General features: G+C 41.0%; 1 protein-coding gene across 1 annotated transcript; it reads right to left on the bottom strand.

Moving 5' to 3' along the window:
- Nucleotides 1-4,844: 4,844 nt before the first annotated feature.
- Nucleotides 4,845-9,768, bottom strand: LOC123152791 (uncharacterized). Its single transcript, XM_044572234.1, has 2 exons — nt 9,601-9,768; nt 4,845-5,560 (listed from the first exon to the last, which is right to left on the bottom strand). The coding sequence occupies exons 1-2, from the start codon at nt 9,766-9,768 to the stop codon at nt 5,144-5,146; spliced, it is 585 nt and encodes a 194-aa protein (XP_044428169.1). The 3' UTR covers nt 4,845-5,143.
- Between the last annotated feature and the right edge of the window lie 5,469 nt (nt 9,769-15,237).

Consider the following 15,237-nt stretch of genomic DNA (forward strand, 5'->3'; position numbering starts at 1 on the left):
CTCTACATTTTCTATTTTAGTGATCCAAGATCACATTGAGTCTATAGAAAAAGCCAATACTATTAAGAAGGGATGAGGTGTTGCTTAATGAGGTGCTTGCTCAAAATGCTTAGTGATATGCTCCAAAACCCTCCACTACTTTCTCATATCCACATATGTCCCAAACCTAAAAGTCCAACTCGGCCCCACCGATTCATTCTATCCGGAGCCACCGAGTTCAGTTGACATAGCCATTGCCAGAAACCCTAGTCTATTCGGTCTCACTGATAGGGATCTCGGTCTCACCGAGATGGGATTGGAACCTCTCTGTTTCCCTTCATAACTTTTCGGTCAAACCGAGATGAGCGGTCGGTCCCACCGAGCTTGCAATGCAAACACCCTGTTTCCTTTTCGTAACGTTTCGGTCCAACCGAGATGAGCGAATCGGTCCCACCGAGTTTGCCTGACCAACTCTCTGTTAGTCTATTACCAAAATCGGTCTCACCGAGTTTGTGTAACCGGTCTCACCGAGATTACGTTATGCCCTAACCCTAATGAAATCGGTCCCACCGAGTTGACGTGACGGTCCCACCAAAACACCTAACGGTCACATTATGAACCAAATCGGTCTAACCGAGTTCTTTGAATCGGTCCCACCGAGTTTGGTGATTTGTGTGTAACGGTTAGATTTTGTGTGGAGGCTATATATACCCCTCCACCCACTCTTCATTCATGGAGAGAGCCATCAGAACATGCCTACACTTCCAATACATATTTTCTGAGAAAGAATCACCTACACTTGTGTTGAGGTCAAGATATTCCATTCCAACCACATAAATCTTGATCTCTAGCATTCCCCAAGTTGCTTTCCACTCAAATCTTCTTTCTACCAAATCCAATTCTTTGAGAGAGAGTTGAGTGTTGGGCAGACTATCATTTGAAGCACAAGAGCAAGGAGTTCATCATCAACACACCATTTGTTACTTCTTGGAGAGTGGTGTCTCCTAGATTGGCTAGGTGTCACTTGGGAGCCTCCGACAAGATTGTGGAGTTGAACCAAGGAGTTTGTAAGGGCAATGAGATCGCCTACTTCGTGAAGATCTACCCTAGTGAGGCAAGTCCTTCGTGAGCGACGGCCATGGTGGGATAGACAAGGTTGCTTCTTCGTGGACCCTTCGTGGGTGGAGCCCTCCGTAGAGTCGCGCAACCGTTACCCTTCGTGGGTTGAAGTCTCCATCAACATGGATGTACGATAGCACCACCTATCGGAACCACGGATAAAAAATCTTCGTGTCAACATTGCGTTTGCTCCCTAAATCTCCTCCCTTTACCTTCATATGCAATTGTTTTACATTTCGCTGCTATACTCTTAGAATTTCATGTGTAGGTTGATTGCTTGACTTGTGCTAAGTTGCTAAAATCTACCAAGAACTAAAATTGGGAAAAGGCTAGATTTTTATTTGGTCAAGTAGTCTAATCACCCCCCCCCCCCTCTAGACATACTTTCGATCCTACACAGAGCCACTAGCATGAGCGGAAAAAAGGAAGAAGATGATGGTGGAGAGGACGATGGTAGTCCTTGGCATTGCTACCATTACTGCAGGGCTAGCTAGAAGCCTTGAAGTACTGAAGCGCTGAGAGGGAGGTGGAGAAAAATAGACAGAGAAGGATGTGTATTGCAGAGATGGATGGATGGATGGAGGTGATGTAGATGAGGCTGAGAATTCTTTATAATGCCTGCAATAGGGTATCATAAATGCAGTATGCAGCTTTGGTCCAGTATATGTGTACTATCGGTGTCCAGTAAGTGCTGAATGCTCATTTTGGATCTCTACATATTAATGTTATCGCTATGTTCCACAAATACACAGATGCTCACTATAGATCTTGTTGTAGTAACACATATCTTACTTATATGAATCCATTAATGCAATGTAGCTTCATCGAGGATATCCCAAATGATTAGTGTGCACTGAATGCCCATACATATGTTGATGCTCATTTTGGTGCGTCTTATTTGCATTGGTGTTTTCTAAACATCATTTTGTATAACTGATTTGTTACTTCTACCTCGCTTTGGGACGCTTATACGTGCAAAACCTGTTATCTACCTACTTGTTTCTCTTTCAGGGTGACAACATTGCTGCTAGGAAGAATTGCCACAATGATAGTGAGACGAACCCATTGTTTGTCCGTCTAACACATATTCCAGAGGAGAATGCAACACATATTGAGGATAGGGATACAACTAAGAAGTCACATCTTGATGTAGTGTCAAACTTACTTAGTGTCACAAGATCGATGAAGTCGCCGCCTGAATCTGTTCGACTTTTTCAGTATGAAATTCAAGCAGAAATACATGCTTCCGTTCGAATACGACTGGAACTCCAATCTCTATGCAAGATTAACTGTAAGTACATGGCGTTTATTGATGCTATGCGGCTTAAGTTGGTGGATATGAGCGCCAAAGAAGCGCAGACTCATCAGGTTGCTAAGCTGCTTGCGCTGCAGCTCCTGGGTCGGGCTGATTTTTCTTGAACTGTGTTGAAGTCCTGTCGGTTCTGGCTATTATTTTGTCCGCCTATTAACTTCCACTGGTGGCGACCTGCCCAGTTTATGTACTCTGCTGTCTGGTTGTCCATTATTATCACTAGCGGCGAACTTTGATGCCGAGGGGATGTACTATGCTGTAATTTCTTTTTTGTATAGTCTAGGTTTATTCTTGGTCGGTATGCTGTAATTTAGGCCGGAAGGTTCAGTGGATCTCAGTGTTGTCGGTCTTCAGGCCGGCCCCTTACTCATATGGGCCAAAACATGGACCTATAATCATCTTGGACCAGTAGCAGGTCTAAACCTATAGTTGTTTCCCGCCTTTAACAGGCCGAGTAAAGTTCTGGCCAGCTGGGCCAGAGAATACCAAGGGATTTTAACAGGCTAAAACCTAGATTGGGCTAGCGTTGAGCTGAAAAATTCACGGTCCAATACAGGCCGAAACTGCCTAAGGCCCATGTTTGGCCCAAATAGGACGAGCAGTTAACAAGCTAAAATATATCTCGGGCCTGTTTGGCCCAATAAAATTATGGGCTTTAAGCAGGCCGGTATCTACACGGGCCATAGGCCTAAAAGTGTCACAGGCCATTAACAGATGGGCTGTAAGCAGGCTGGATTCAACGCGGGCTATAATTAGGCCCAACTATTACACGGGCCATTAACAGGCCGATAGGCTAGTTGGGCTGAAATTTATCCACGAAGACTACGGGCCGTTAAGAGGCCTAAAGTTACTTCGGGCAAGAAATAGCCCAGTTTCTGCATGGGCCGTTAAATGGCCTAAAGTTAAACCGGGACGACAACGTCCGAGAAGCACCATGGGCCGCTAACAGGCCGAAACTATTATGGGGCCGAACTGGTAAACGTGCATTTAACAGGCTAAAATACAAACCTATCTTAGAACGAGCCGAAAATAACAGTGGCCTGTTAAGGGGACTGGTCCGATATAAGCCGTCATTTGGCCCAAAACACGACAGGCTGTGAACGGGCCTGATCTGGTATGAGCCTCAATTTGGCCCAAAATATCGCAGGGTGTTAACGGGCCAGCCCACTAGTGTCTGAAAAAACATGGTGGTCCTTTAGCTAGGCCGGCCTTTTCACCGGAGTGAGCCTCTGTTGGGCCGTGCCACGTGTCGATGTATCATAGGCGCCTCCTGTCCAATGAGTGGATGACATCTGTCCCAACGGTGAGCAAACACGTGTTTCCTCCGGGCAATGAGAATTTTACACGTGAAAAATCCCCATTAGTCCAGGGTGTTAACGGGTTATCGGATCCAAAACCGGACTCAATAGCTTAACGACGACCCGTTACGGTCGATGCCACGTGTCGGTCACCCTTGACGAAAGCAATTCTATGACGTGCAATTTATCGTCATGGAAGTGGACACTTCCGTGATGATAATTTTGTTAATGTCATGGAACACCTGTACGACAACACAGGTATGACTATCTTGATTCTGTCATAAAATTGTGATGGATGTACATGCATGACAGAAAACGTGACCTACTGTGACAAACACGTATCATCACGGAAGTGTATTTTCTTATAGTGATGCTATCATTAATTACTAAATGTACTTTGTTATTTTCATCGCACCACAAATATTTGTTGGGCATCACCAAGGACGAAACAACAAATGTGTAATGAGATACCTCCAACTAGGTAGATATTTTTGTTGTCTAATAAGTTAAAAACATCTTGAGTACACTTCAAAAATCAATCCATCTTTTTTTTGCGCAACACCACTTATCATGTTATTTGTCATGTGACATCCTGAAATATTTGAAGGGATTTACTGATATCTTGAGAGTGTGTATGAGAGGTGACTTTTTCTCCCTCTTGAAACGCATGGGCATGTTTGCTAGTTACTCTTAAAGAACACAAAACCTGCCCTTGTTCGAAAAGAAAAGAACCACAAAGCCTTCCCTACCGTATTGGTTGTTCATCCCCAGGCTCTTCAGAATGTGTAATGAGATACCTCCAACTAGGTAGATATTTTTGTTGTCTAATAAGTTAAAAACATTTTGAGTACACTTCAAAAATCAACCCATCTTTATTTTTTTGCGCAACACCACTTATCATGTTATTTGTCATGTGACATCGTAAAATATTTGAAGGGATTTACTGATGTCTCGAGAGTGTGTATGAGGGTGACTTTTTCTCCCCCGTTGAAACACATGGGCATGTTTGCTAGTTACTCTTAAAGAACACAAAGCCTGCCCTTGTTCAAAAAAAAGAACCACAAAGCCTGCCCTACCATATTGGCCGTTCATCCTCAGGCTCTTCACCCTTAGCTGCCGCTTGGTCACACGTCGTGAGTTCGACGTTTTTACTTTTTGCATCCAGACTCGAACCCGAGACTTGCTGCCGCGGAAACCTTGGCTTTGCCACCTAGGCCATGACCTGTCATGATGTTCATTAAGAGATGCCACATATTTAACTATCAGTTGAGCGTTTGAATTCAATAGTTTGAAAATATTTGAGATTTTTTGCACGGTATGAGTGTTTCTCGGGGGTGGGGGGTATACTCGATATCGAAACAACATTATTATTATTATTTCAAACGAAAGTAATGTTGGTTTTACATGAACATTGTTTCTGGCAGAAAATAGATTATTAACTATCAAAGTCATATGGCCCTAGCAAGACATTGTTGAGGTCACCCAGCTTGATCAGCTCCTTGTTTTCGTTGATAAGTGGCTGGCTATCCATGTGAAGATCATGCCAGCAGTCGCTGACATGGTCAGTCGCCTTCTCCACACACTCGGGCAGTTCAAAGGACCACAGGCAGTCTGCGTCGCCCCTGGGGACATGGAAGTCCCTGAGCATGGCGTCGCAGAGATCGAGGGTGCCGATAGTGACATCGTAGTCCACCTGGCAATACCTGAGGCCGAGCGCCTCCTCCGTACCTTTCTTGTCTTTCTGGAGTGCTTCCTTCACCTTGCCGCCGGCAGCTGCCACACGAATCTTGAGGATGTCGACGGCGACAAGGGACAGGTCACGGAGGTCCTTGGCATGGGAGCTCCTTTTGTCCTATTCGGCGCCTTATGCGCCCGCACAGCTCGCTGGCGCACACGGCCGCACCTTGTTGGGCCGGCCCATGAAGGAGGATCGCAGTGAGGTCGAAAATTGCAAAAAAGTGTGTTTCCTGGATTTCAACGAACTCAGGTCGCTTACTTCTTCTCTGAGTTTAGCTAACCACTAGAGCCATAGGACATACGTGACATAAAACAGCGACAACAGTATAAGAACAGCATGGCCACGTTATTTATTTGCATAATACCATCTCTTATATCACTTTGATTTTTGAATTGTTCTGAAAAATATCCTGAATTTGAAAACACTCGTCATTTTTGAAGAACAGTTCACAAACTAAAAAACGTTCATCGATTTTGAAAAAAGTTCGTGAAAAAATGAAAAAATTTCATCGATTTTGAAAAAAGACCATCGAATTTGAAAAAAGATCATCAAATTGGGAAAAATTTCAACGAATTTGAAAAATAGTTCATCAGATTTTAAAAAAGATCATCAAAGTTGAATAAGAGTTCATCAAATTAAAAGAAAGTTCATCAAATTTGAAAACATTTCATAGAAGTTGAACTTTTTTTCTATATCTCACAAAATGGATGAACTTTTGCTTCCGATTCGGTGAACTTTTTTCAAATTCTATTAAATGTTTTCAAATTTGATGAACTTTTTTAATTTGATGAACTCTTATTCAACTTTGATGAACTTTTTTAAAATCTGATGAACTTTTTTTCAAATTCGTTGAAGTTTTTCCCAATTTGATGAACTTTTCTCAAATTCAATGGTCTTTTTTCAAAATCTATGATTTTTTTTCATTTTTCACGAACTTTTTTCAAAATTGATGAACGTTTTTGAGTTTGTGAACTTTTCTTCAAAAACGACGAGTGTTTTCAAATTCAGGATATTTTCAGAATAATTCAAAAATCGAAGTGATATAACAGATGGTATTATGCAAATAAATAACGTAGCCATGCTATTCTTATACTGTTGTCGCTGTTTTATGTCACGTATGTCCTATGGCTCTAGTGGTTAGCTAAACTCAGAGAAGAAGTAAGCGACCTGAGTTCGACGAAATCCAGGAAACGCACTTTTTTGCTATTTTCGACCTCGCTGCGATCCTCCTTCATGGGCCGGCCCAACAAGGTGCGGCCGTGTGCGCCAGCGAGCTGTTCAGGCGCATAAGGCGCTGAAGAGGAGCTCTCGCTAAAAGCGCCGTATAGGAAGAGAGCTCCTATTTGCCGCGCGCGGGCGGCAAATGGTCGAGCCTTCGCTGAAGGAAGAGCGCATGGGCCGGCCCATTAGGAGGAAACGAGCTCACAAGTAAAAAAAGAAACAAAATTCATGTGCCCGCAAGAGAGTTAGAACTCAGGACCTCCTTATCTAGAGCTAGCGTTGCTAACCGATGGAACCAGTGAACTCTTATAATAATTCGAGGCGCGAAAGTTTAAGTACCATACACTGTTGAATCTTTTTTTTAAAGTACACATAACATATTATAACATCCGTTGAACATTTTGCGGTACCAGTTGAACATTTTATTAAAGTAAGTTGAGTATTTGAAATAATATACGATGAACATTTTTAAAAGAAAATATGAATATACACGCTTAACAATTTTCGGACACGTACTGAACATTTGTGAAAATACGTCGAACAATTTAGGAATACACATTGAACATTGTGTAATATACACTGAACAAAATTAAGAAACATAGTGAACATTTGTATACTCGTTGAAAAACCAAAAAAAAAGAAAAAATTGCAAAATATATTTACTGAACATTTTTATATCCATTGAACATTTTAAATAATGCTTGATGAACATTTTTGAAACAATATGAATATGTGTGTGTTGAACAATTTTTTAATACACATTCAACATTTAGTAAAAAAACATTGAACAGTTTTATAATACATTGATGAACATTTTCGTAATACACGATGAACATGTTTATACACAAAGGTGAACAATTTTCATAATATACAATGAACATTTTTCTTAATACAATGAAATTTCTTGTAATACACGGTGAACATTTTATATAATACGCAAATAAAAAGAAGAAAACAGAAAAAACCAGACAGAAAAATAAAAAATAATGAAACAGAAAAGGAACCAAAACAGAAAAATAAAAAAAAACGAAACAAAACAACAGAAAGCCGGATAAAACAGTGAAAAACTGGAGGCAAAAAACCGCAGAAGAAATTAAAAAAAACTGCAGAAGCAGCGAAGGAAACGACAGCGAACAGCGAAGGAAAACAGCACAGGAAATCGTACGTGGGCCGGCCCAAGTGGGGACTCGCTTCAGCGAAGGTGCAGCTCCTGGACACTCACGAGCGTCATATAGGATCCACCGTATAGGAATTCCCTGAAATGTCGCAGGTTAGCACAGGCGATCGGTCAGATTGGGCCGGCCTGTTTAAGCGGTTTCAGCGTTTCCGGTTTTGGGAACCTTCTAGAAGGTACCTGAACCGGATTTTTTCTGTTCTGTTAATATTTTCCTGTTTTTTTTCTTTTCTCTCTGTGTTTCCTTTCCTTTACTTATTTTTTTGTTTCTTTCTATCCTTTTTCTTTTCTTTTCATTTTCATTTTTCTTTCTTATATTTCTTTTTCTTTTCCAAAAAATGTTCATATTTTACAAATATTTCATTTTTACGCAAAATTTTCTGGTTTTCAAATTATGTTCATAAATTCCAAAATTTGTTCACTTTGTTGCAAAAAATGTTCGGTAATTCAAAAAATGTTCACCTTTTAACGTTTCGTTCACAAAACAAAATTTCTTTGGTTTCAAAAAAATTCCCATTTTTAAAAAATTTCTTGGAAATTTTAAAACATGTTCACATGTTAAAAGTTTGTTCATAAATGAAAAAATGTTTGGGAATTTCAAAAACAAATCCTGTTATGAAATTTTGTTCACAAATATAAAAAAATTCTAGAACACCAAAATTTATTCCCGTTTTAGCAAATTTGTTCAAAAATTCAAAACATATTTTCATTTTCAAAATTTGTTCACATATTTAAAAATATTCCTGTTTCTAATTTTGTTCATAAATTCAAAAAATGTTCACATGTTTAATTTTTGTGCAGAAATTCTAAAATATTTCGGAATTTCAAAATATGCTCCTGTTTTCCAAATTGTTTACATATTCTAAAAATGCAACAGTTTTCAAATTTTGTTCACAACTTTTAAAAATGTTCATCTTTTTGGAAGTTGTTCGCAAATAATGTTCATAGTTTATAAAATATTCTTGTATTCAATTTTTTGTTCTTATTTTTTTAGTTCCCATATAATGTTCGCGTTTCAAAAAGATTTTCCTTTTAAGAAATTACGCTTGAAATTTTAAAACAAGTTTTAATCAGCCTTGGATTATAGTTCATATATACTGGGCTGCCTTCGTATGTACTAATCCTGTGTTACTACAATGGCTATGGACTAGCTTCCCTAGTGTGAGGACAACAGTTTGATCTCTCACCCACCGCGCATACCACAAGGAGTACATGCTCCTAGTAGTGCTAACCCTATAAATGGGTTATGATGGTGGTTCTATTATACTAACACCCTTAAGACCTTATTCTACTAACAAAACCACCTTATTCTACTTGCGTCCCGAACTAGCGAAGACGAAAACAGAATAAAAACCCGACCCTCCTGCCACGACCACCCACTTCCCCTGCGAGCCACCATTCTCCCACGAGCTCCACAAACCTACACCCCTACCATCGCGGCACCCCACACCACCACCACCTACCCCAACCCGCTGCCCACAACCACCTGCCCAGCAGCCGGCAACCATGGGACAACCCCCGACCACCACGGCGCCCCACGCACCCACCGCCAGCCCCCTTCCACAACACAAAATGTGCCTCTCCTTCCCCGCAATCCTCTTCCACAACCCTTCACGATCTCCCTCCCCAGAGCACCACCCCTGGCGACCCTGACTTCCCCCAGCTATTTCCGGTCGCCACCACAAATGGTCACCGTTGTAAGGTGTTGGCCTCCTTGCACGCACCAGATCGAGCCCCCGCATCACCCCCTCCCTACTACGCCTCCGTGCCCGGCCTCCCCACCGGTGAGCATAGCCTCTCCAACAACTGCGGTGCATGCTTTGCCTGCACCTTCCTTCTCGCCCTCAAGATCATTCTGCTTGCCTTGACCACTCCACCCGATGGTCGTCGACAAGTCCTGCGAAGTGTTGAACCATGCACTCCGCATCGAGTCGTACTGCAAAACCGCGTCTGTTTACTTTTCTAGTTCAAAATTTTAATTTGCTGCAACACGGTTTGACATAGAGTGCAGTTCGACTTTGGGTTTCGACAGAGTGCAGTTCTTCACCGGCGGCATTCCTATGTGCTGTGTAAAATATAGAGCAGTTCGTGTGTGTAATTGTTCTTTTTGCATTTTTGGCCGTGTGGTACTTGTATGTAACTTATGTTGGTATATGTTTACTCATCTTTGAAAATTAAACAGTATGCTCTTTATTCATTTCAGTTCATGACACGGTTCACTCCATTTTGTTTCGCTGTGCACTCGATCGATGCAATGCATTATGCTCGACCCGACAGTCCTGATGCGTTTATAAAAAATGGTTTGAAAAGACAAAAATATACAAAATGGATAATGCAAACCACTAGCATTGACCATGTAATCGAGACACGTTTACAGAAAAAGATAGAAAAACTATTGCAGTTCACCTCGGGTAGAAAAATGCAAAAAAGTTCATAGAATATAGTAAACTTCGTCCCACGTAAAATTTGAAAAATAAAACAAAAAAGGAACTAAAAAATATGTAGAAAAGATATTTAAAAACAAAAAAGTGAAATACAAAATGATATAGCAAAAAATGTTACAGTTCACTCGCTCTCGTTCATGAAGTCCAGATAAGTTAATAAAGAATGTTATTAAAAAGAAAAAGTAACGCAGTTCACAAAGCCTCAACCATTCAATCGAGACAAGTTTACATAAGAAGATATAGGAAAGAAAAAAGAACTCATGCAGTTCGGTTTCAATTTGTGTTGCGGTTCACTTTTGCCGGATGTGAACTGTACGCCCCATGCAATACCTTGTATTTCAAAAATCAATCAACTGCATAGCAGATGCAATGCAATTTGAAGTCAGATGCAGTACACATGGTGTACGACCGAAAATATACAAAAATGCAATTCGAGATCGTCGTTTTTCTAATATTACTTTTAAACTGTAGCAACCTAGGAAGAGTATATCTATAAGAAAAAGTTACATGAAAATTTTGCCTCTAGTCGATATCTTTCCAACGGTGTATCATTTGCATCATTCTAATAGGCGGTTCATTTTTTTGCGAAACAATGCTTGCTGGTAATCAATGTGCAGTGCACCGTGTTTGAAATTCATTTATTACCTTAAGGAATGTCAAAAAGGGGACTACATCGAAAATTTTCACCTATTCCATAGCTTTCCAACGGCACCAGACTCGTTTCGACAAACAGTTGAAAAAATTATAGTGAAAACAGTATAGAAAAATACCGCATGCAGTTCCTTCTGTCGACATTGCAGTGTTGTTTCCCGTCTGATGCCGCTCACTTCGCCAATTTTGGGTCCACGAATAAACAGAGTGTCCGTGTTTCCGTCAATTCGAAACTGCTCTAAAACTGTAAGGAACTAGAGAGAGTGTTCTATAAGAAAAAGTTGTGCCTCGATGATATTTTCCCAGTAGCGTATTATTTGCATCATTTCGACGAGCGGTTTGTAAAAAAATGCTCACAACCACTCATTTAACTACCGTGGTAGAAGAACAATGCAGAATATGTTGGGTATATGACGACACGCGATGGTGCAGGTGACCCAATGCCAGGGTGAAATAAATGGAACTAGAGATGTCGGACGGTGGCTAAGCTGCCATGACCATCGAGGAGTTTTGTAGGAGAATGCCTCTCGGGATGGTGTGCGCGCGTGCGGCCATGTCGGGTTGAAGCCCCCGCGCCTGCTGGACACGGGGGCGTCGGTGACGGAACCGTAGTCCAAGATTTCCACAGAGTCATCAGGGATGGCACCAGGAACGTTTGATGGAGGTTGACATGATGGATATTTACAGCGGGAGAGAGAGAAAACTAAGGGGGCAGTGCTCGGCGACGACATGGAGGGTTTGTAATGGAGGTGGGAAGCGGAGGATGGACATAACAACCCTTGTAAGCGACAACCCTGACCGGCAAGAAACACGAAGGGTAAGATTAAATTAGTAAACTCAAACGGGTCAAAGAAAGTAGTCGAACGATGGTAAATATTGGTCCATTTTCACCTAGGAACACAATATCAGATACGGGTCATTTTCAGACTGGTGTATGATAAGTATCATGTGGATCCCCAAAATGATTATCATGAACGCAACCGAAGGGCCTGGTCGGTGATAATGCTCAACACTGACAATTGGTCAGTGGCCGGGTCGATGATTATGTGTCAGTGCTACGCGGATCTTTAGTGGTCACTATAATAATTTTTATATGATCATATGGTCATAGTTTAGTATTGAAATGTTTAAGTATATGAAGTTCACCCCAGAACCTACAAGTACACAAATAGCAGGGCCGAGCCCATAGGTGTGCGGATGGTGCGGCCCGCCAGGGCCCATCAATTTTGGTGGACCCAAATTTTTATATAGGCCTACGTATATTTCTTCATGGGCGCTGAGAGTGCAGCCTATGTGCCAGCGCAGGGCCTCCAGCTCCAAGGGACACCTTATTTTGAAAACAACAGTATAGCCCAGTACGCAGAAATAGGCCCATTCGAGGCACCAACCTTGTTAGCCCTGAGGTGGGCATCTGAATCACCGGGACCTCCTATGTGTCGCTTACTGCGGCAAGGAGGCGCAGTTTCGCACAGGAGACGGGTCTGTGCCGTCTGATTCAATCAATCATCGGATGCTTTTTCATCAAAACCTGTTTAAAATTTTAATTAGAAAGATAATTAACTACATGTGGATAGATCTACTAGATGTTGGAAGCTTGTTGAACCAATCCATATATATATATATTTAAAAACATGTTAAAACTAGAGTTAAGGTTTAAAAGATGTGAATATTTTTTGAAGTATTTAAATCTGTCTCTAAGCAGCATTTCAAAATGGTTAATGACTAAACAAACTTCATAGTCAAATTCTACATATTTTTCTAATCAATTTTTATATATAACATGTTAAAATTGGATTTACGGTTTAAAAGATATGAACATTTAAAAAAACATTTGAATCTACAAAAAAAAGTATATTCTCTAGACGGATGGCGGGTTTATTAACCAAAACCTCACAGGATTTTCTGCAAAATCAAAATGTTTTATATTCTTACTTAAAATAGGACCGCAGGTTGATTAACTGAAACCTAAGGGGGGTTTCTACAAAACGCAAAACATTTTTCTATCACACTTAAACGGGGCCACGGGTTGATTTTGGGGAAGTGCGAGGTTTTTTTTGGCAAAAAGCGCGACGGACGGGCAGAGACAATCCTCTCTTTAATAGTAAGTAGGTATAGATATAGATGTACACTCATAGACAATTCTGGTGTACAATCAAGATACGGAGAAATTCTTCGATTATGTTAAAAAAAGTGTGAGCAAGCAAACAATGAAGTACATAACCTATTTGAGCAGTGTTTGAGCAAGATAACTGAGAAGTTGTTCGCCCATTAGAACGAAGTTCAGTAAAGTGACCAAGAAGTTTACAATTTCGACAATGGTTGTTTCCCCTTAGTGAGGACAGAAAAGTTATTACAAGTTCAAAATTCGAATGACTGAAAACCAAGCACTGATGAACGAAAAACGGGTGCAGCCAAATTATTTGGGAAGTGAAGAGAGAAATTCATTGGGAATGAAAGGAAGTGCCCAGTGCTTTTGGCCTGAAACTGACAAAATAAACCTCACAAATTTCCGTCAGACCAACAGTTGAGCAGCTGATCTTTAGAGCAACACACGGCAAATCAACAAGTTTTAATTCAGGAACATAACCACCACTCTATATTTATTTAGAGAACACATGTTGGGGCTTGATGACATGGTGCTGGAGATCCAAGGCGTCCTCCTCTTCCCACCCCACCCCTGGCCCTCCAGTTGCACTCCCACTGCCCCCCCTTAGGTTGAGTGAGTGGAGGCTGGCTCCCACACTCCCTTCGATGCGTGCTCATGGAGGAGCTGCACGATAGCTGTTTTATAGACAGCTTTGTAATCAACATTTTTGCATATGCATATATCACAAGCGAAAGTGAAAATAAAATTGATGACACGGTAACATTATTTTTATTCCAAGTGAAGGTAAATAGATGTTACAACAAAACCATTTCATATAAAAAACAAATTATGAATCATTGACCCTATATGGTGCTAGCAAGGCAAAAGTTAAGTGTGACCGACATGCCCACCGCAAAGTTTTCATCCAACAACTTTTTCGCCTCCATAGCAAGAAGGCCCAACCAACAGTCGATGAAAGGTTTGTCCACTCTCTCCACACAGGCAGGCAGCTCAGAAGACAGCAACCCATCATTGGCTCCGCCCTTGCGACCATGGTACTCCTTTATCATTGTGTCACATATGTTGAGTATGCTCACCATTCGATCGTAGTCCACCATGCAGTAACTGAGGGCACGCATTGTAGCCGTGCCATTCTTGGTGTCTTGCAGCATTTGTTTGACATTACCATTCGCCGCAACAACTTGGCCCTTGAGTATGTCGATGGCGATGTGTATCAAGCTATGGAGATCCTTAGCCTCGGCACTCCGATTGTCCAACATGAGGGTCGACACGCAAAACTCCTGCGTGATTGGGTTGGGGTCGTATATTTTGTTTTTCATTGAGGCATTCTTGCATGCTTCCACCATGAAGTTGGTTACCTTGGGTTTGGCCCCACCAGAGGCACTAGATTCGGCAGCGATGGTAGTGGAAAGGAGCATGATAGCGATGGCAGAGAAGAAGATGGAGGTCGCCGACATTGTTGCCTTTGCTATTAGGCTAGTTGGAAGTCTTGAAATGTATTGAAGCTGGAGAAGGTGGAGATAAATGGATATAGAAGGATTTGTAGGGAAGAAATGGATTGATTAAGTGATGTGCATGGGTTGAGATTTTTATATAGAAAGCAGTGGCGGTTTAGAAATGCAGTGTGCTGCTTAGCCATAGATATAGTATGAATTAATAGTACTAGCTATACAAATATGTTGATCTCATTTTAGATCTTCCTGTATTAATGCCCTCTATATACAGAAATATATAATAGATGCTTATTTTATATCTTCCCATATTAACACACATAAAGTTCCCATATGTTCATTATTGTGATAAATCTTGATTACGGATTTCCGAATAGTAAAGAGTCCACAGAAGGTGTGCACACAGATATGTGGGTCTTCATTTTGGATCTCCTCACATTAATACTTCTTACTTATATATTGGAGCACACAGATATGTGGGTGTTCATTTTGGACCTCCTCACATTAATACTTCTTATTAGCATTGGTGTGTTGTAAATATACTTTTGTATAACTGATTTTCTATCTCTGTGCTACATTTAGAATCGATCAAATTGACCCTTAGCAATTCAATGGTTGCAAAATGTTTTCTTTTTTCTTTTTTGCAACTTGCAAGGTGCACATCTCTAGACCCAAACTTACAAATAATTCCTCAAGGTGCAACCATTTAGTTTTAAACTTCAAATGTTAATAATAAAAATTAG

The sequence above is a fragment of the Triticum aestivum genome, chromosome 7A, assembly GCF_018294505.1.
Source record: "Triticum aestivum cultivar Chinese Spring chromosome 7A, IWGSC CS RefSeq v2.1, whole genome shotgun sequence".
Lineage (NCBI taxonomy): Eukaryota > Viridiplantae > Streptophyta > Magnoliopsida > Poales > Poaceae > Triticum > Triticum aestivum.